At 39.2% G+C, this 22,458-nt stretch overlaps 1 protein-coding gene across 4 annotated transcripts in view; it reads left to right on the top strand.

The window, feature by feature from the left end:
- NCOA7 (nuclear receptor coactivator 7) overlaps window positions 1–22,458 on the top strand; it is a 157,083-nt gene that overhangs the window by 71,169 nt on the left and 63,456 nt on the right. For all 4 annotated transcript variants that reach the window (XM_028117016.2, XM_088023876.1, XM_028117017.2 and 1 more), the window contains exon 3: window positions 9,484–9,704. In XM_028117016.2, the coding sequence (XP_027972817.1) occupies window positions 9,484–9,704 (221 nt within the window). The remainder of the gene's footprint in view (window positions 1–9,483; window positions 9,705–22,458) is intronic.

Here is a 22,458-nt window from a genome sequence, read left to right as displayed (position 1 = left end):
TCACGTGTAGCTTTGTGAATTCCTATTCCACCACTTAACTATGCCCTGTTGATGTGGAAATGTTGGGGTTCAGTGCCAAGGGCCAAGAAAGAATCCTTGAGATGTCATTGGTGCAAAAAGGTGGTTTTATTAAAGCACGGGGACAGCACCATGGGCAGAAAGAGCTGCACTGGGGTTGTGAGGAGTAACTGGTTATATAAGATAGTCTATCCTATAGAGGGGAGGGTGATGTTACAGACTCCAGGAACTTGAGTCTGTAGATTTCTGGAGATTGCTTTTTTTCTTATAAACCATTAAGACAGTTGCAAACTGATGGAGACTCCTGTCCTGCATGACTGTGATCTCTATCAGTTAACCATTTGTTTTTCCCTTTCCTTTGTTCTAGAGCCACTAGGAGAGCCTGAGGAATGTCACATGTATCCCACCTGGGGGAGGGGGGCAGGGTGTTAGCTTGTGCTTTGCCTTCATATTCCTTTGTGCTCCCTCATCATCCCCCCCCAACAATCTTGACCCTTAAAAAAAAAAGTATCTCTGTGGGTGGTAGGAATCATCTGTCGACGTGAAGTCATTGTAGATGGAGTCTCAGCACCAAGCAGAGAGACATTGAAAAAGGCAACATATTAGGATTAATATGGCTATAAGAATGAGAAGTCCAACAAAGAGACCCTTAATAGTTGACCATAGTCCTCCCCCAAACCCAATAACTTAATCGCTGAAAGAGAGAGAAGGATTTTGTAGAGCCTCAATTTGGGTATTCATATTATTCAACAGCCCTGTGACATGTCTATGATAATCTGGACTATATACATAGCATTGCATTTTAATGATGGCACATGTCCCACCTTGTTCTGCTGTTAAAACATCTAATGCCATTCTATTTTGTAGAACTGTTTTATGCATTTGAGTTCTTTCAGTGTTTTGTAGAGAAATGCTATTTGAATGTCATTTAGGGCTTTGACAGTATACTTATTAAGAGCGTCCATGTGCCAAATGACATCCTCCAGTCCTAAAGAGGGAACAAAGTTGGATGTTAGGTGGTTGTACGAATAAAACACAGAACATGCCCACTGCTGTTTTAAATTTGGAAGGTTGGCTGTGTTGGTAATGGCTTTAATAATGTGTCCGTGCATCCAGGCAAAACCCAGAGTCCAGCGGCCTATCCAGCTGAGGGAAGCTATGGCCACAAGTTAGAGCTGCCTACCCATCGGGTCCTGTTAGGAGCTAGCTGTCTCATTATAGGCCTTCTGGAACTGCAGTCAGGATATCAGAGCCGTTTGGTTTTGGAGGGCCACCTTTCCAGAGGATTGTGGATGCCAGGCCGAATGTAAATAGTAATTGATTTTTAAGGCCCAGCTATTTGCTGAGCTATTTGCACAATAAAAGACGGTCTGTTGTCACTTTGTAGGGACCAGGGGAATCCAAATCTAGGGACAGTTTCTCTTAGCAAAGTTTGTCACTTCAGTGGCCTTTATACCCAAATGAGTAGCCTGGTATGAGCCCTGTATTGCCCTCCATTGGTTATTTTTGGGTATAAGGATTTTTTTCCCTTATTATTAACAAGCCAGTCCTGTGCATTTTTGAATATCCTCATTCCTGGGCTAAGTGAATATTTTGGTCTGAAGAGACTGGAGTTAAGCCTTTATTGGGGTTAATATTTATTTATTTTGTGCTGCCTGCTTGGCTGCACAGTCTGCCAAATTGTTTCCTTTAGATTCTAGGGTCATACACCTTTGCTGTCCTTTGAGCTGAATTACGGCTACCTCCGCGGGTAGGTGTACAGCCTCAAGAAGAGCCATAATTTCAGGCCCATATTGGATTGGGGAGTTATGGCTTGATAATCCCTTTCCCTCCAAATTGCTCCGTGGGCATGTAGGACTAGGAAGGCATATTCAGAGTCAGTATAGATATTAATTTTGAAGCCCTTTGCCAGTTGTAAAGCACGGGTGAACAGTATTAACTCTGCCTTTTGGACACAGGTATTTGCTGGGAGGGCTTTAGCCTCAACAGACTTGAGTTAGACTGACGGTAGCATACCTAACTTTTCTTGTCCCCTTTTCCATGAAACTAGTGCCATAAGTAAACCAGCTGTTGTCTGCATTTCAATAGGGGGATCTTTTAAGTCTGATCTGCTAGAATAAACAAGATCAATAATCTCTGAGCAGTTGTGTTTTAACACAGAAGTACGATGGCCAGGCTCAGGCATAGGGTAGCTGGGTTTAAAGTTTGACAGGTTTTAAGTATAATTTCAGGTGTATCTGGAAGGGTAGCCTGGTATTTAATAAGTCGGCCTCCCATCATCCATTGGTGGCCTTTGGTCTCTCAGACAACTCTGGACCTGATGGGGTGTCTTTACAGCCAGGGACTTTCCCATAGTGAGCTTTGAGGCGGCTTCTACCAGGAGGACTGTTGTATGCTTGGCCAAAGCCTCTATTTGCAGTTTTACATTAATAGAGGTAGTTCCTGGGACAAATATGATTAAGGAATAAAACCATTCAAGAAACTCTCTTTATTTGAAGTCTAGCCTTAACAATATCCTAATTACAAGGAATCACTGGCTAATGGGAGAAGACTTGTCTCAGGAGATAAGAGCATCCCCAAGTGCACCATCCAATCCAATCATAAGAAAAGTGGGCTCATCCAGTCTCTCCACAAGCCCATAGTTAACCCCAAGGAGTGAGATACACTCTGGCTTTTAAGGAGTGATTTTGTCATCCCAGCCACAGAGAATTGGTCAAGGTGATAGTTGAAGGCCTAGACCTAAGGTACCTCAGTCCATTTGCCCTGTTTCCAGCAGAAGAGATCTAACTGATCGATCATACTGAGGTCATGCAGTGCTACAGGAGATCAGTCCTTATTAAATTTTGCAATCCGAATTGTTTCCAGTGGGTTAAAAGGCATTCCAAGGGAGAGTCCTTGGGAACTGAAGAAGAAAGAAGATCTCATGCTCCTAGAAAAGTAGAGAAGGTCCATTACCACGAACTGCTCTCCCCGCTCCCCCCCCCCCCGACTCCTGGGTAGCATCCCACACAGAATATGTCAGAGGTTCCTGGTGTCAAAGCAACCCAAGATGTCCCTTGAGGGAAATCACTATGATCACCGCCCTGCCATTAAAGCCCACCCCCCCCACCACGCTTCTGCATTGCAGTCTAGAATGTGAGTGGACTGAGATACTGTGCCTCGTCTTAAAGACTACACCACGAAGGCCTTGCCTTATTTTGCTTTGCCTTGAAGTCTGCACCTTATTTTGCTTTGCCTTGAAGAACCCACTGTTTTTAACCCTTGGAAAACACTAGAAAACTTTTACAAGGGGAAATTACCCAATTTTGTAATTTAAGCAGTTAGTGGGGGACATTGACGGAAAACAGTAAAGACAGAAATCCATGATGGTCTAAGTGACATTCCATCATGGGTAATTCCTTACAGCTGACTTCCCTAGAAAATGGTCCCCAGTTGGGTTTTAATTCAGTCGGGTACTGGTTTTGGCTGGCTCCAGGTGGGGGTCTCGTGGCTAGACTAGAGATGTGGGGGAGATCACATTAGACCAATGAGGAGGAAACCTTACACAGAAGTCTTGAGACTGGTAGCTGTCCTGGTGACTTAGGTGGCTGTCCCGTGCCCAAGACAGATAACTTTGTATAAGGATTGGAATAAAGAGAGGGCATCAAGTTTCTGGGTCTTATTACCATTCCAGCTAGGGTACTAACTTCCAGCCAAAAGGCAGACATTCTCCTCCCTGTAGAGTAGTCATGGGCTGGAGGATTGCAGCCTGAGCAATCAGCATGAAAGTGTTCCAATAAGACCATACTCCTTGAAAAGCCCCTGAAATGAAAGTAAAGCAAGAGAAGAGAAAGTATTCACTAAGTTTGCACCGAGGCTCAGAGTCCAGATGAGAAGACTGCGCCCCACACTCAGATGCCAAATGATGTGGAAATGTTGGAATCAGGAGCCAAGGGCCAAGAAAGAATTCTTGAGATGTCGTTGGTGCAAAAAGGTGGTTTTATTAAAGCACGGGCATAGAAGGAGCTGGGCAAAAGGAGCTGCACTGGGGTTGTGAGGAGTGACTGATTAGATAAGATTTTCTCTCCTGTAGAGGGGGAGGGTGATGTTAAGGTTCCAGGAACTTGAGTCTGTAGATTTCTGGAGATTGCTTTTTCCCTCGTAGATCATTAAGACAGTTGCAAACTGATGGAGACTCCTGTCCTGCATGACTGTGATCTCTATCAGTTAACCATTTGTTTTTCCCTTTCCTTTGTTCTAGAGCAGCTAGGAGAGCCTGAGGAACGTCACATGTATCCCACCTGGCGGGAAAGGGGGTGAGGGGGTGTTAGCTTATGGTTTGCCCTCAGCTTGCCTTTTGCTCTCTCAACGCTGTGACCTTGGGAAGAGGCCCTAATTTTTCTCAGTCTTTCTTTTCTTATCTGTAATAGGGAGATAAGATTGCCTACCATTTGGGGCTTCTGTGAGGGTGGGATAGTATTTGTAAAGTACATATCATGGTGTCTGGTTTGTTAGTCAACTCAATAATGGTTTCTGTTAGAAGAAACCTCTTTCAAAATTTCATAATAATCTTTTTTTTTAAGATTTTATTTATTTGAGAGAGAGAGATAGCAAGAGAGAGCACGAGCAGCAGGGAGAGAGAGAAGCAGGCTCCCCGCGGAGCAGGGAGCCCGACCTGGGGCTCAATCCCAGGACCCTGGCTGGGATCATGACCTGAGCCGAAGGCAGATGCTCAACGACTGAGCCACCCAGGCGCCCACACAGTTGTCTTTGTTAAAGAGCAAAACTCGATTTTTAAAATTTGGCAATATGTGTTGAATTATTCTTATGTAGGAAGAGACTTCAAAGACTAAATACTTAAAAAAAAATTTTTTCTGACTAGCTAATGTTTATATGTGGTATAAAATTCAAAAGGCACAAAAGAGAACACAATGAAAAGTAATTTTTCTTATTCTGTCTTTCCCCTTAGCCACTAACATTTGCCAGAAACTCACTTTACCATTTTTTTCATGTGTACCCTTGTAGACATATTCCATGCATATACTAAATAAGTTTAAATATTCAATGATTTCTGTCTTCACCCTTCCTTCTAGTCTCTTGCTCATAGAGCTAACTGTTGAATCAATAGCTCTACGTAGGGCCTCCTGGGTGGCTCAGTCGTTAAGCGTCTGCCTTCGGCTCAGGTCATGATCTCAGGGTCCTGGGATGGAGCCCCGCATCGGGCTCGCTGCTCAGCAGGAAGCCTGCTTCTCCCTCTCCCACTCCCCCTGCTTGTGTTCCCTCTCTCTCGCTGTGTCTCTCTCTGTCAAATAAATAAATAAAATCTTTTAAAAAAAAAATAGGTCTACATACTGTCCAATACTTTTTGTGATGAAAGAAGTGTTTTATATGTTTGTCACCCACTATGGTGCCCACTAGCACATAAGTCTGTTAAGCTCTTGAAATGTGGCTCTTGCAATTGAAGAACTGAATTTTAAACTTTTATTTAATTTTAATAAATTTTAATAACCACAAGTGGCTGGCTAGTGGTTACCATATTGGACAGTGCTGTGCTAGATATTTGTGTCTTTGGCACTTACTAGATACAGAAACTCACGGACCTCAAATTGTGGGATTAGGGAAAGAATCACATAGAACTACTAATTTAATATTAATTAAAGAAGTCTATAGTTTAATGCATTTTAAATTATATGTGGCTAATATATTTTCTTTTTCAATCAAGTATCTGATTAAGGAGATGTGGGAGTTTCTTTTTGACACATGCTGTTAATTAAGAAGATGGTGAAATGGCATGTTCGTAGGAGAGCCCTAGCTGGAAGAGCAGATCTCAACCAAACAGAGCCCAGTTTATTCGTGCGTTAATTTGTTCATGAGTTCGGGAAAAGCTTCCTGAGTACCTCCTGTGTACTGTGGAAAAGCCCCAGGAGTATGGCATTTTAACAAAACCTACTAGACAAATCCCTGCCTTCAAGAGGCTTTCACTCTAGTGCTCATGAAAGCCTCCTCTCATCGTTAGACGCCTCTCTGTGTTTCATGGCCCTGGGTGTCAGAAGCGGCAGAAGAGACCCCTGCAGAGACAAAGCAAGGAACTTCCTCAAGGTCCTGGCTCTGATTGTTGCCAGTACCCTGAACTTATTTCCTTTAGGAAAGGAAAAATCTTCAGAGGAAAACAGTTTTCATTCAGCTACTAAAAATGCTTTCTTTAGCAGTAACACCTTGTTTATTTCTTCAGTCTACTAACTCTGAGTTGGGTGCTATTTTTAATTTTAAAATTTTAATTTAAAAAAGCCAAGAGATTCCAGAATAAGTCCTTTAACACTCTTTTATGGTAGGGACGGGACAAATAAGCAGCTCAGAATCATGACCACGAGCCACCCTGCCTCATTCTTCTGTGCCTGGGGAGGGTCTGTGATTTCCCTAACTTCTGGCTTTCCTGTTCTCTCTCCCAAATAGTGACTGCTGCTGAGCATTAGCATTTCATTTGATATAAGTTCTGTGCTTTTTACTTTTCTGTATTTTAATATTTTTGAATATGAACAAGTACAAATTTCATAATAAAACAAAGAATAATTATCTTGTGAAAAAGAGTCCAGAGAGATGATGAAAACCTGAAATGATTCAATAGGAGCAGAGATCAAGAAGAGAAGGTGAATTTGAGAGGGAAGGATTTAGGAAACAAAACTGATAGGGCTTGGTTACAGTAGTGAGGGGAGATTGAATAATAAAACTTGTTTTATGTAATTTTGATCTCTTAAAGAAAGATAAATGCAGGATAACAAAATAAAGGTGGGTTTTTGGACTCGTATTCACAGCTCTCAAATATAAATATGTCTCACTGTTTACATTCATTGATCTGCTGAACACAATTTGCTAAGTATTTTTTTTGGTCCACAGTATAAATGTACATTTGGGGTCATTAGAAAAAGCTTGGTTTCTTTTCTTGTGTAACCTTTTGTTTTCAGTTTACCTTAATTTGGTGATGACAAAACCCTTTTGTGAGAATGTCTTACCATGGTAGATACTGACTTGCAGAACAGCAGAGAAGGCTTAAACAGGAATGTTTGAAGAGCATTAACTATACCACGTATGTCAGATGGCAGTTAGTCCCTCTTAGACGAGGTGTTAAAAATGTATTCCCTGCTTTGAAGGAAGGATTTTTACAGTGGGCTTCCCGAACTCACATTTGATTTCCAGTTATAAGCTCAGAATGTTATAGTCGTGTTGATAAACTCCAGAGAAACAAGTTCTCATGAGTACTCTAGACAAAATAAAAGATGTAGCTGATTGTAAAATTAGTGAAGTATTAAATTGGATACTGTTTTCTGTTAAACAAGTTTGGTATTGCTATTTTCTAGCTTTTTTTTTTTTTTAGAGAAAAACAGCTACTTTTGGCTATAAGTGTTGACAATAATGGTCTGTGCAGGACAGAGGCAGGTGAATAAAATGATGTACTCCGTTTTGTTATTTCCACGTGTGAAAACCAGTCTGTAATGAGCTGTCCCCAGACCGTCCTGCTCATCAAAACATGCGTCCTAGATCTGAGTGAGTTTAATTATCATGGGGACCGTGAAATGAGGACATTTAAATCAACTTAAAGTGGGAAAATCCAGAAGAGCAAGAAGCAGCATATTTCAGGCCACACAGAATTAATTCTTGACTCTTCTTTTCTCTCCTCCTGGAAGGAATGATTTTTGGAAGTGGGCAATAAGGTTCATCTCAAGCATGTTTTTGATCAGAACAACATCAACCCATCAATAGCCAGCTTTTTGGACACAGATAATCAGCTCTTTGCCTAGACCTCCCTAAGCGAAGTGCTGGTTTCTGTACGATATCTAGGTCATTATGGCATTATGCATACTAATTTCAGCCTCACATAGTAATCTTGATCAAGAGAGAAATTGTTTTATTAGGAATATTATCTGACTCAACATTGCAAAGAGCCACCTACTCTTACCAGAAATAATAAAAAAAAAAAATTAAACAGTTTAAAATTTGAGGTTAGAAAATAAAGTATCTATTGAATAGAAGTCCTTTTTATGAGTCTCCAGTTTTGTTTGGTTTGTGGTTTGGTTTGGTTTTTAATGAGTAAACATAAAAAGATAGTGAAACTAAGCAATGGGGAGGGTATTCATCTATGATTTTTGTCCAGCTGCCCTTTCTCCTAGGCCATATACTCATTTATTAGCCAGTGAAAATCTAAGAACATGGCTGCTAAGTGTTCAATGAATTACAGCCTAGTTGAAATATTTTGTTAGAATATGACACCTTATTTCCAAAGCTGAATGGGTCATGTATTCTTAGTTCTCATGTCATTATATGATTTATGAGGGGATATTTTACTATTTCTGTTTCTGTTTGTTTGTGTTATATGTTGGCATAGATTATCTCAATTGATCCTAATAGAAGACCCTGTTAAATGAGGGTCTCTTATTTAACGAGGGACCTCTCCAAATTGTTAAATGGATTTGTTCAATGTCACAAAGCAAAGAGGCAGAAAATCTAACCTTAGCCCCTTTGCTACCCTATAGGTATCTCATTTTTCTCCCAAAACATCTCCTTATCCTTGCCCAACATCAAATTGTATAGATGCTCAAGAGAGCAAAGGAACTAGACATATATGTATAAGAGATAGCTGACCATGTGTAAGCAGAAAGGGAACGTGCAAAAAGAGTCCTAATTAAAAATATTTACAAAGGAGCAGACTGCCATGTATACTAGAGGCCAGGACCCTTGTTCTCTACCTTCTGGTAAGGTAAAGGCATTCTTCAGAAGGGCTGGTAAGTACGGAGTGACACATCAATTAGAGTGATACATCAATTGGAAAGTATTTTGAGTTATTGGATTTCACCAAGTATAGTAAACTTCATCTCTTTGACTTAGGAGTAAGGAATTAAAAACATCAGATATGTTAACTAATGTATCAGCTATTATATTAGTGATCAGAATGATAACTTTATATATTGTCATTATGGCATTTTCTGTCTCAGGAGATGCAGCTCTTTCTTCAGTACTACTGTCATATGTATAAAGGAAAAGAATTGCTCAGAACTGAACCAGTTCGCCGAACTTTTATACTCAGTGTGTGAATCAATTATAAAGGATTTAGTTTTATAAATGTGTTTGCCCATTGAAAACCGAAACTCTTTTTAATGTAACACTGCAAACATGGCAGTTGTATATTTTGATTAAGAAAATGCTCAACATTTAATAGTCTGTAGAAGAATCTAGTTTTTCCCAGGCCTCCTAATAATTTTCTGAGATGTAAGTATTGAGGATGTAAAGTTGAGGAAATGCTACAGGTTTCCATGTAAGAATTTTTAAGTGATTAGGAAAGAAAAAAACAGGAAAATGTGATTAACAGTAATATAAAGAAAGTGTTTTCTGTATCAGTTAAGTAGTTTCTGGAAGCCCAACAGCATGAAACTAATATAATTCCTCCTAGAAAATCATTTCTCCAATGTTTTCCCTTTTTTTCCCCATTCCTAGATTGAAAAAGAAAAAACAAGCCAAACAAAATGCAGAGACAACCTCAACTATTGCTACAAGGACCCACACTGGAAAAGAGGATGCTAAAACAGTCATTTTAGAACAAGACAAATGCAACAGTGCTGTAGAAGAGGAGTATATTACTGATGAGAAAAAAAAGAGAAAAAATAATCAGTTAAAGGAGATCAGGCGTACAGAACTAAAGAGATATTATAGTACTGGTGAGTATCGGTGGGAATACTGCAATATTTTCATTTAAAGTCGGGGCACCTCAGTCGGTCAAGTGTCCGACTCTTGATTTTGGCTCAGGTCATGATCTCAGGGTTGTGACATCGAGGTCTGTGTTGGGCTCTGTGCTGAGTGTGGAGATGGCTTAATATTCTCTCTCCCTCTCCCCCTGCCCCCCTTTTCTCTCTCTCTCCCTCTCTAAAACAAACAAAAAACCCAAAACAAAAACAACTAGTAATTTTTAAAAGACTATTAATTTATAACTGCTCATCATCATTATAATGACAGTAGCAGTTTATTGAGAGCTATGATGTACCAGCCACCCTTGTTTTATATACATAGTCTTGTGTAAAGGGACATAATTTGGTGTGTCTCATTTAACTTTGTGTTTCCAGGATCTAGCACCTAGTGTGTGCTAATAAATATCTATCCAGTGGATGGTCACCTTCCCTGTATGAGAAATATTTTTCTTAACGTATGTAGACATATCCATAAATATGTTGCTGGAAATGCCTGAACTGTTTGGCATCAGCTGGGCAATAGAAAATTGTGGAGACATGGCCTAGCATCCATCAGTTAAAAAAAAAAAAAAGAAACAAACACAACTTGGGAGTTTTCGTTAAGGGTTTTTTTTTTTTTTTTTAAGGAATCTCTACACCCAGTGTGGGACTCAGACTCTCAACCCCAAGATCAGGAGTCACATGCTCCAGCAATTGAGCCAGCCAGGTGCCCTTAGTTAAGGGGAATTTTAAAAGAAGGCTGCAATATTATGTAGTTTCTCAGAATATTCATTGCATCTGAAACTGCATTAACAGAAGTGGCGTAGCTAGCATGAGGGAGGTGATAACGCTGCTTTACTGGGATCGTCCATTTCGCACCTCCTGCTCCTATCACATGCAGGGCTGGGGTGTGTCAGAAGAGAATGCCAAGAAAGGGAAGTGGGAGTCAAACCTTGATGTGGCACACAGGGTACAGGGTACTAAGATCGCTAGGCTAAGAGACAAGACGGTGTCTCTGAGAACGGACTGCAGGACAGTATGTGAAATGTGCTCTTGTAGCATATTCTTCCGGGGGCCCCCCATTAGGTCGTGGTTAATGCCGAAGGTAATGGAAGACAGATCTTGTCTCCATGTTTAATAGAACTTTCTAGCAGTCCTCATCAAAGATAAAATGGGCTGCCTCTGCTGGCATTGCTCCAGCAGAAGGTAGATGAGGTATCTGCTGTGGAGAGTCCACATGTGATTTTATCATATATGGATGATAATGTTATATCATGTATTACACAGCTTAACGGATGCTTTTAACCTCAAACCGCTTAGTATTTTATAAAAAGCTGTTAACTGTCACCTATTGAAGGAAACTTCTGTGTGATTAATAGACTTGCCTTAAAATTTAAAGTGTTGAGTATTATCCCTTCTTTCCAAAAAGAGGAAGAGGATTAAGGAGAATCGCATTTCTCATCTTCTTTTACATATGATTTGTGCACCTTGGAGATTTGAAAATGTGTGGTTTTGAATAGTTGTGCAGCTTAAAATATTATCTTTTTTTACCTTTATTGTAAATGCTGTTGCTTAAGAAGTATTTTAAAGTGGAGATATTTTGGGGCGCCTGGGTGGCTCAGTCGGTTAAGCGTCTGCCTTCGGCTCAGGTCATGATCCCAGGGTCCTGGGATCGAGCCCCGCATCAGGCTCCCTGCTCCGCGGGAAGCCTGCTTCTCCCTCTCCCACTCCCCCTGCTTGTGTTCCCTCTCTCGCTGTGTCTCTTTCTCTCAAATAAATAAATAAAATCTTAAAAAAAAAATAAAGTGGAGATATTTTGCTCTGTAGGGTTTCCCTGAAAGAGGCTGGCAGAGTCCTGTCGGCTGAGGTTTCCTTTAGTCAGGATGCTGTACTAACTGTAGACGATGTGTTAGGATAGCTTTTTAACGTGCTGCACTCTGATGCGTGTGTAATGCTTTGAATCTGAAAGAATACCTTTCATTCTGCTCTTTACCTAACCAACTCTCACTTGACCACAGAATCGGCTCGGCCATCATTTCTCACAGGAAGCCCTCCCAGTCCGTGGCCAGCTTAGACTCTCCTTCTGCACTGTCATTATGGATTTCTTTATCTGCTTTCCTGTTTATAGGCTGTCCTCACATGGACCCTGTATTATTAGCTTGGTGTAGTATCTGAGTTACAGGTGTTCCTTAAATGTGCACCAAGGGTATGAACTAATACAAAGATGAATGAATACTGTTTCAGTTTGCTTGAGTTTCATGAAAATTCTGGAAGGATACAGGTGGCAGTACAGTAGTTGGGTCTAGACTGGTCTCGAGACCAGTCTAGATGGCATCATAGTTTTTCATCTGCTCTCAAGAATGGCGATGATCGTATGATACATGTCTTTCTCTGATTGACTTATTTCGAAGATAGTAGGAAGGGAAAAATGAAGGGGAGTAAGTCAGAGGGGGAGTCGAACCATGAGAGACGATGGACTCTGAGAAACAAACTGAGGGTTCTAGAGGGGAGGGGGGTGGGGGGATGGGTTAGCCTGGTGATGGGTATTAAAGAGGGCACGTTCTGCATGGAGCACTGGGTGTTATACGCAAACAATGAATCATGGAACACTACATCAAAAATTAATGACGTATGGTGATTAACATAACATAATAAAATTAAATTAAAAAAAAAAGAATGGCAATGATCATTGGTTTGGAGGTTTGGGGCCTTCCCTTAGGAGAATTCAGTGCTTAGGTAAAACCACTAGATGGCCATTGAATTCCAGAGTTCTTTGTCCTTTTCACTTCCCTCTCTAGCTGACAAACACCCACGTGGGCAGGCTTGCTTGGTCTGATAGGGCTGACCTGGCATATTCCCTGGAGTTCCATCCCAGGGTGTTGTTCTGTACCACTAGGTGGAGTAGTAGGCCTCAAATCAAGAGTAATCCCATTTCTATTTCGTGGCTCTAGTCTGAGGAGAAGAGACGCTAAAATGGGAGGTTCTTTTCAGCCACACTAAGGATTTGGACTTAGCCAGAGTCTGTGGAAAGCTGTTCTGGGAACTGCATTAACTGTGTGACATTGGGTAGAAGTCAGCTTGAAATCAGGTGGAGCTGGTTGGAGACTGGGGCAGAGGGGAAAGGGCACCCAGGGAGAGATTTTGCTCATAGAATCAGCAGTATTTGGTGACCATTCTAGTGTGTGAGGGACACAAAGAACAGTCAAGAATTGACAAACTGGAAAACTCAAGAAGGAAAAAAGAGTTCAATGTCAGTTTGTGTTTGGAGATGTTTTTGAGGTGCTAAGTGGATTTGTCCAAAGGGGCCTAGATTTCAGGTGAGAGGCCTAGAAATTGCTACTTAAAGGTGTGACATAAATCCACACATGTCAGAGAAAAAACAGGGAATGTAGAGAGTCAAAACAAAAAGTTAATGGAGGACACATGATAATAAAAGTAGAAAAACAGACTGGAAGAACCTATAACAATATGTTGATAATCGTTTTCTCAGAGTACCGAAATTGCAAGGGAGTTTTGTTTTCTTCACTTTTTTTTTTTACATATTATACATTTTACAGTTATTTTTAATGTTAATCAAAAAATACAGAAAAATGAGTAACAGTAAACCCAAGCACTTTGCCAAAAGATCATTAAACAAATGTAAAGTTCTATGATCAATAAAGGAGGAACATAGTAACTTTCTATAGGTATCTATTTCCACATCACTAACATCTACCTAATCTAAGGAACAAAATGATGTTTTTACTTGTTGAATTAGATTTATCTGTGCCCCATGTAAGCCTCGGGTAACAATTCATTGCTATCTCCTGACACTTAGAAAACACAACAGTTAGTTATCTATAAAAGATGTTATGGAAAGATCGAGTCACTGCAGTTGCCCCATTGTAGCAAAATGATGCAGATTCTAAAAATGTTTTGTTTCTGAGAGGGGAGCAGGAAAGTGGAAGTGAAGTAAACACACGGAGGCAGATGGTATCAGATAAATCTAGATCCAACACCTAGTGTAGCACTTGGCACACAGTAAACATCCCAGAAACCCCCAAAAGCTTCTAGAATATATAAAGGCAACTCTTCTGTGCTTTCACTTGTATTTACTGATACCTAGGAGTCTTTCTAAACTTACATTTATTTATGTGAATTCCTAAGGAATTGTTTGATAATAGTGTATCTTAATATATTTTTCAAAATTAGCTATAAAGTTATAATTAAATTTGACACAGTTATGTTGGAATGTGTACATATGTTTCTTTTGTCTCATCCATGTTACAACATCAAAATATATTTATCAAAAATTCTTTTGTATTAAAGGAATAAATTATTCCTTAATTTAGAATAACGTACATCCTTGCTTCTGTGGAATTAGAAATGGGAAGGGGAATTTTACAAATTGGGTAATGTCTCAGTACGAAATTTCTTTAACTGAAACACAGGTATGCAGCTATAAGATTTGAAAAAAGGATGGAGAAATTTTACAAATAAGGGAGGCAAGCCTAAATTGGAATAAAATGTATTATTAGGATTTTGTAGTGTCTTAGCATAAAAGATTAATACTAAAAAATCCTGCTAGTGAAGTAGATATTTTAAGAGAATTGGGAGGTTATTTTACCAAACAGAAAACACTTAAGTGAAAGTATAGGCAGTTTGTGATTATCACAGTCAAAGGTTTATTTAGAGAACCTCTGCAGTGTCAAGAATGAGTTTAGCTTTCAATAATACATCTGTAATGTCTCTATTAATCATTTCAAATCATAGTTTTTCCTCCTAAATTCAAAAGCAACTTAATAAGAAAATAATAAGTGGAATTGTCTGCTTGTCCTTTTTAAATATTTTTGGGTTTTGCTACAACGTGAAAGTTACCAATTGATGAATTATTTTCGACAATGCAACTCTGGCACTTTTCCTTGCACAGGTTATTTTTTCAGAGTTGTTTTAACCACATGTGTGAAGATTTCTTATCTGTCATTTCTCTGTTTCACATAAGACGTTCAGAAAGACAAAGTTATGTTATTATGATCAATGAATTTCCAAACATAAAAGTAGGTCAAACCACAGCATATAATAGCATTGCCGTGTACTCACAGGTAACTATCGTTCTGGTACTTTAGAGCTCAGAGAATCACAGAATACAGAATTAAAATGGACTTTAATGTGGAGAGAGGATATCAACCAAATTAATGTTTTTTTAAAAATTTATTTATTTGAGAGAGAACATGCCAGTGGGGGGGGGAGGGGCAGAAGGAGAGGAGAAAAAGAATCTTAAGCAGACTCCCCACTGAGCTCAGAGCCCAACATGGGGCTCAGTCCCATGACCCTGAGATCATGACCTGAGCCAAAATCAAGAGTCGGATGTTCAACCGACTGAGTCACCCTGAATAAGTGTTTTTTAAATCAGGCAGAATATAGAGATTTGAGGGACTTGGGTATAAAATAAATTGAAATTATTAGGTTGGAAATAATTAGGCCTGTGCTTCTTGGGCTGTCAAGGAAGTCCGATTAATGTTTAAGTGAAGTCATACTGTGAAAACCTAGGTGGTGCACAAAACAAACCTGACAGGTACCTCCAGAATGCACAGGATTGTTGAGGAAGGAAAGCAAATGGTAAGAGAGAAGATCACAGATAATGAGAGGCGTGAGTGAAGAGTCTAAGAATCAAAGGTGTTCTTGGTGAAGAGTCAAAGCAATGGGGAAAAAGGTAGTAATCAAACATAGCATAAGACTTTCATACCAGACTGTGGAAATTAAAAGAACTCACCATATTTAGGCAGAATGAGGGGGTAAGACTCAGCATGTAGAAAAACTATGGCGGATGTTTACAGGTCATGCATAAACGGTAAAAACAGACTTTTTAAAAAATGTTAGGTACAGGGGCATCTGGGTGGCTCAGTCGGTTAAGCGTCTTGCCTTCAGCTCAGGTCATGATCCCAGGGTCCTGGGATCAAGTCCCGCCTTGGGTTCCCTGCTCAGTGGGGAGTCTGCTCCCTCTCCCTCTGCTGCTCTCTCTCTGTGTCAAATAAATAAATAAAATCTGTAAAAAAAAAAATTTTAGGTACAAAGGCACAAAGAAGAGAGTGAGGCACAAACTTCACAGCAGTGAACACCAAAGGAATGAAATCTTCAGAGTTGTGAAGTAAAAGTTGTTTCTCAAGCTTGAAGACAACAGGATATTCTCACACATACTCAGTCACAGGAAAAATACCATTTATGTTATACTGTTCCTAAACAAAGTTACTGAGTGGGAGAGACATTTTTTTTTTCTGAGACACACATCAAAATCTAATCCTCAAAAATGAAAAAGTTATTTTATGAAAGAATTGATGATGAGCATTGCAACTAATTAAACATAAAATTAAAAATATATAACCATTGCAAATATGGTTAAAAGCATGAATATAAAAATTTTAAAAATGTAAAAAGCATGAATACAAAAAGTGTCATCTTTTTTTCAGCTTTATTGACATATAATTGATATACCATTGTGTAAGTTTAAGGTATACAGCATGTTGACTTGATACATGTATATATTGCAGAATTATTACCAGCATAGCTTTAGCTAACACCTCCGTTGGGTCACAAAATTCCTATTTCTTTCTTGTGGTGAGAACTTTTAAGATCCATTATTTTCGCAACTTTCAAATATATAATACAGTATTATAACTATGATCACCATGCTGTACGTTAGTTCCTCAAAACGTACTCATCTTAGAACTGGAAGTTTGCACTCTTTGGCCAACATCTACCTATTTCCCCCATCCTCCAGCCCCTGGTAACCTGACAGTGATCAAGGGACATTCCTTCCTTTTCCTCTTGCAATGTCAGCACTCCCATTAATGCAGTATATTGTAATCCATTCTTGTCGTTGTTGAAGCAAAAAGTACGGTCACTGAACCAAACAGCTATGTTTTAAAAAACCTTTTGTACTAGAGCTAGATCTGAGTCTAGTCCTACTGTAATTGATCTGTTTAGTCCAAATATTGTTCCCTAATTAGTCTGTCATATCATATTTGTATTAGGAGAAATCTCGATGTGATTTGGGCTGAAAAAAGTACAACAGATCAGACTAAATATGGTCAGTGATTTTTCAGCTTGAGCAATTTGATTGAAAAATCAAATTAGAAGTGAACTGGGGAAAGGGCAAAGGAAAAATGCTCCAATACATTGATGGTGGGACAGTAATGTGGTCAAATCTTTCTAGAAGGCAGTAACCATTGTTATCAAGAGACTTAACCTTTTCCATACCCTTTGACCCAACAACTCTGTTTGTAGAAATTCACCCTAAGGAACCAGTCATGAGCGTATTAGAAGATTTAAATACAGTGACTATCATTTCATTGTTTTATTTACTATTTATTTTGTTATTACATTATTTATTTATACTTTAAGTTTTTATCTTAATTCCAGTTAACATACAGTGTTATATTAGTTTCAGGTGTACAGTATAGTGATTGAACAGTCCCATACATTATGCTATGCTCATCACAAGCGCATTCCTTCATCCCCATCCCCTATTTAACTCATCCCCCCAACCTGCTACCCTCTGTTTTTCCCCTTTTGCTCATTTGTTCTTTTCTTAAATTCCACATATGAGTGAAATCATGGTATTTGTCTTTCTCTGTCTGACTTATTTCACTCGGCATTATCCTCTCTAGCTCTCTCCATGTTGTTGCAAATGGCTAGATTTCATTCTGTTTTATGGCTGAATAATATTCCATTATGTAAATATGCCACATCTTCTTCACTGCATTGCTTTAAATAGTGGGAAAATAAAAATAACATAAATGACATAAAATGGAAGACTGTGCTATTTTTTTTTAAAGATTTTATTTATTTGAGAGAGAGAGAGTAAGAGAGAGCACGAGAGGGAAGAGGGTCAGAGGGAGAAGCAGGCTCCCCGCCGAGCAGGGAGCCCGACGTGGGACTCGATCCCGGGACTCCAGGATCATGACCTGAGCCGAAGGCAGTCGCGTAACCGACTGAGCCACCCAGGCGCCCTAGACTGTGCTATTTTTAAATGATGTAGAAAAACACTGTTGGAAATTTTCACAAAATATTGTTATGCTAGGAAAGCAGGTTGGCAATGTGTATAGATTATGATTCCATTTCTGTTTAAATAACCCCTATATACATACAAAAAGGGAGATGGAGAACTGCTGGTCTGATAGTCACCAGAATGCAAACATTGGTTCTTTCTGAATAGGGGTAACATGGGTGATTTTGTATTTTCTTCTCTTGTTCAACGGTATTTTTTCATGACCATTTATAGTTTGGATTTGTACAGAATTGATCTTTAAGAGCAGAAAGAGCCTATTTTGGATGAGTGTCTCCTGTAGGTTAGATGCTTTATTTCATTATTTAATTTACTAGTAGTCATGATCTAATGCAGGTGGTAGGAGCCTATTTTACAAATGAAAAAAAAAAAAACAACAAAAAACCTAGAAGCTGAGTAACTTACCAGAGGTCCCACTGTGGATCGGTGTAAAGCAGGGATTTGAGCCCAGCTCTCTGGCACAAAAGCCCTAAGGAAGCCATTGTATATTGTTCTGCTTCCCCCGAGTCAACTCTGAGAGAGAAAGAAGGCAAAAGTTAAATAAAATTTTAGTGTTTTCTCCATAGCCCCAGGGACATTGTGGTTTCTTAGTAAGGAGAAAAAGTTGATTATACATGCAGTTTCTATTTCCCCTGAGCTAGAGTGTGAATGATGATAAGGTGAAATTTCTCTCTGGGCTTAACTGCTTGACCTAGTCATATATGTAGTTACAGTCAACACCCTCACTAGTTTTATGGCTGGTATGTCAGAAGCTGACTGGACAACTGAAGTACTCTGTTTGCTTAGATACCTAGCGAGAGGTTAGTTAACTCATTCCACAAATACTTGAGGGCCTGCTCCCTGCTGAGGGTACTACTAGGCTCTGAGGTAAAGAATTCCACCATAAACAACTCCCCTATCCTTCTTGCATTCTAGATTTTAAATCAGGTGACTGTGACTCATGTTAGTCAAGGACTGTATATGCTTGAAGGAAGGAAGACATCTGCATGGCATTTCCCTTTGTGTCAACAGAGGAGAAAACATGGAGTTCATATTTAGTATAGTCCGTTCTTCCTCACATCCCTGCCCTCTCCATGAAGGTTGCTCATGACACACCTTTTAAAAAATTTTATTGTAACAGTTTATGATTCGGGTGTTCCAAAAGTTACCCTTACGATGCTAAATAATAATATTTAATATTTTCATTGCACTCGACAGAATGAGGCCAATAATTTCAGAAGTGTGTATCACCGATAGAGAACATATTTCTTTAAGCAAATATAAATCCTGTATTTTTCGGGCGCCTGGGTGGCTCAGATGGTTAAGCGTCTGTCTTCGGCTCAGGTCATGATCCCAGGGTCTTGGGATCGAGTCCCGCATCAGGCTCCCTACTCCTTGGGAGCCTGCTTCTCCCTCTGCCTCTCTCTCTCTCTCTCTCTCTCTCTCTCTCTCTGTCTCTCATGAATAAATAAATAAAAAAAAAGTTTAAAAAAAATAAATCCTGTATTTTTCTTCAAGGACATTTCTAACTTTATATTTTTAACTATTATTTATCTGCATTGATTTAAGAGTGATCTAGATTTTTCTCCAAATCTTAACTGGTGTTCACCCAACCTCATTTAATAGTAATCCTTAAGGTTTCCTGAGTCCTTGTTTCACACATTGTGGAGTGCTTTACCTTAATCGAATTGCCTTATGTAAGCCTTAGAACAGTAACTCTGTGGGAGTCCTGTTGGTATCCCCATTTATTTATTTTTAATTTGTGTGTGTGTGTGTGTGTGTGTGTGTGTGTGTGTGTGTTTTTAAGTAGGCTCCACGCCCAGTGTGGGGCTTGAACTCAGGACCCTGAGATCAAGAGTCACATGCTCTATTGACTGAACCAGCCAGGCGCACCTGTATCCCCATTTTACATGCTGGGAAACTGTCTTTGATTAAGTAAAGTTACTTAATCACACAGTGAGCCAGGGCAGACCAGTACTGTCATTCAGTCTGTCTGATGCCAAAGCCTCCCCTCTAACATGAAGTTACGTGACATTTATGGGAAAAGCCAGTCTTTTCTTACTGGTTTATAAAGGCATTTTTGTGTTACATTAAATTCCTTCAATATAGTTCTGATTTTTGATATTTCACCACATTTTTTTAATTGCTATGGCTTTGTAATCATTTGTTTTAACATAATACAGGGTTCCTTCTGTCTTAATTTTAATTGCTTTGGCTTTATAATCATTTGTTTTAACATCAATACAGGGTTCCTACTGTCATTTTTCTTTTAAAAATAATTTTGGGCAGTCTTATGATGTATTTATGCTCCCAGAGAAATATGATGATCAGTTTGGCATGTTTCCCTTATCCAAAAATTTTTTTTATTTGAATTGTGTTTAATTTAAACATTAATTTGAAGAGAAAGTGAAATATTTACAAGAATGAGATTTCCAATTTAGGAACGTTATATATACCTCCCTTTTTCAAGCTTCCATTTACATTAACTTTAGTAAACCTTTTAAAATTTCTTTACATATATATATATATACACATACATATATATATATATCTTGCAATTAATTATCTCATTATATTTATTCCTAGATATTTTCTAGTTTTGTACTATTACGGCCTGGGACTTTTCAAAACATACTTCTATCACAAATTAAAAGACTATTATATCTGGCCACCTTACTGAACAATTTCATGATATTCTGGATATTTTTATCATGTTGGTTCTTGAGGTCGACACTTCATCTGCTAATAAACAAAATGTCATTTCTTTTCAGTATGCAAAACTCTTTTATCTTTCCTTTTGACGAGGGATTCGTACTCAACACGGTTGAGTATAAACCATGGTAGTAGGAGTTCTTGTATTTATATTGGTGTTTTAATATTTGCTTTCAGTTTCTGCTATATGTGCTCATCTCAGTTGCCTTGCCCCAGGTATGCTTTTGGAGAGTTTTGGGCTTTATTGCTAAGGAGACGGTTGGTGAACAAGCGAGGACACATTCCATGCAGGTGCAGGCGTTGTCTCTCAGTGCTGTGAAAGGTGGCCTCCAAAGAATGGCAGAGATTCTCTCTTCAGCCTCGGGAGTTCCAGACTGCCGGCTTCTGTTGTGTTTGTAGTGTTGCTGCTTTCATCTCCATGACAAAGTTTATTTTTATTACCGTAAATTCTTGTGGTGTAGTCTTGTATCACCGTAGGTTAGCCTCTTTGTTGCAGTTTAGTGGATTGGGAGTTGTTCTGCCCAGAAGCCTTAAAAGCTTTGCTGGATGCTCTTAGTCATGTGCCTCCCACAGAATAACAGGACCAGAAGAATAGGGTGGGAGCTCCTGCAGTGCCTGAGGGTATTTCTTCCACTGTGTACCCTGGAGTCTTTCTTCTAGAAAGTTGGGGTGGGGGAGGGGCCTCACAGGTGCCTTAGTTCAGGCTGTGTTTAGTACAGACAGACCAGGAAGTGATCTCGGGAGGTCATTCAGTGCTTCCATTCTCACAGGGAAATTGCTTTTTTAATATACAACTTTTAGGGTTCTGTTGATTTTTCAGGAGCATATTTTTAATGAATATCAAAGAGTAACTAAAAGTTCTTCATGTTAAGGAAGTTTACTCCTATTTTTAGTTTTCTAACTGGTGTTATTTTAATTTTTTTTTTAACATAATGACTTTAATTTCATTGAAGGCTTCCTTGGGATGTATCGAAGTGATCAGATCTGGTTTTTCTCTTTTAAACAATTTATAATCCTCTATCATGTTAATGTTCTATCACTCCTGTGTTTTGGGAATGAAATCTTTTTGCTTAAGGTTTATAATTCTTTTAATACCCTACTCTATTCAAATTGCTATTAACTTACGTTGACTGCATTATTATTAATACTAGCATACTACTTACTCTGTGCCCGGCTCTGAGATAAATGCTGTGCTTGTCATCTCATTTAATCTTTTGAACAACGTTATGAGGTAGTTCTTCCTTTTACAAATAAGGAAGTGGAGGCCCAAAGATTTCAAATAACTTGGTTAATGTTGCACAGCTGTGAGAATGTGTCAGGATGGCTAGTTGAACTCAGTTCATTTTGACCCCCAAACTAAACTGTAATCAGAAGAATGTTTGGTGACATAAGGGAGATGGCACATGACTTGATCTTATGGTTCATATCATCAAACTGTCACAGCCAAATGTATCAGTTCCCAGTATAGGGATATGCCTGTCATTGGAAGTGGATTCTTCTGTTTATAAATCAGGGTGCCCCTTTCACAGAAAGATCTGGAGAGACATAGACAATTTTTGCCTCTACAAATCCACCTCATTTGGATGCCATGGAAAACTGTCCTCCTTCTTTAGACAAGTTGTTGAGGGTCCTATGCTGTCAGCTCGTGTACCCCCATTCAGATGGTCTTACGATAGAGACAGAAGGAAGGGAGAGAATGCACTGTTCGAGAAGAGGAGAGGACACCCACACACCAATTAAGTGTAAGGTCAGTACAGAATTGGCCCTGAGACTTTTCACGTTCTGTTTGTGCTTACTCAATTGATAACAGAAAAAAAAAAAAAAAAGGCTACATACTGTCTTTTCTGTCTTTCCTATATCTGTACAGAGATTATGGAATCAAGATCCAGGGAATTCACAGTTGTCTTTTGTCTCTTTTCAAGGGCAGTAGTGAACAATGTCAGTTGTCCCGACTTCACCCCATCTCCAGTAGTCTGTGACAGGAGCCCGAAGCTCAGGTTTGAACGACATGGG

The sequence above is a fragment of the Eumetopias jubatus genome, unplaced genomic scaffold (assembly GCF_037043125.1).
Source record: "Eumetopias jubatus isolate StellerSeaLion01/CBP00866 unplaced genomic scaffold, mEumJub1_p1.0 scaffold_6, whole genome shotgun sequence".
Classification (NCBI taxonomy): Eukaryota; Metazoa; Chordata; class Mammalia; order Carnivora; family Otariidae; genus Eumetopias; species Eumetopias jubatus.
Note: the sequence above shows the minus strand (reverse complement) of the source record. Positions and strands in the feature narration are given on the sequence as shown.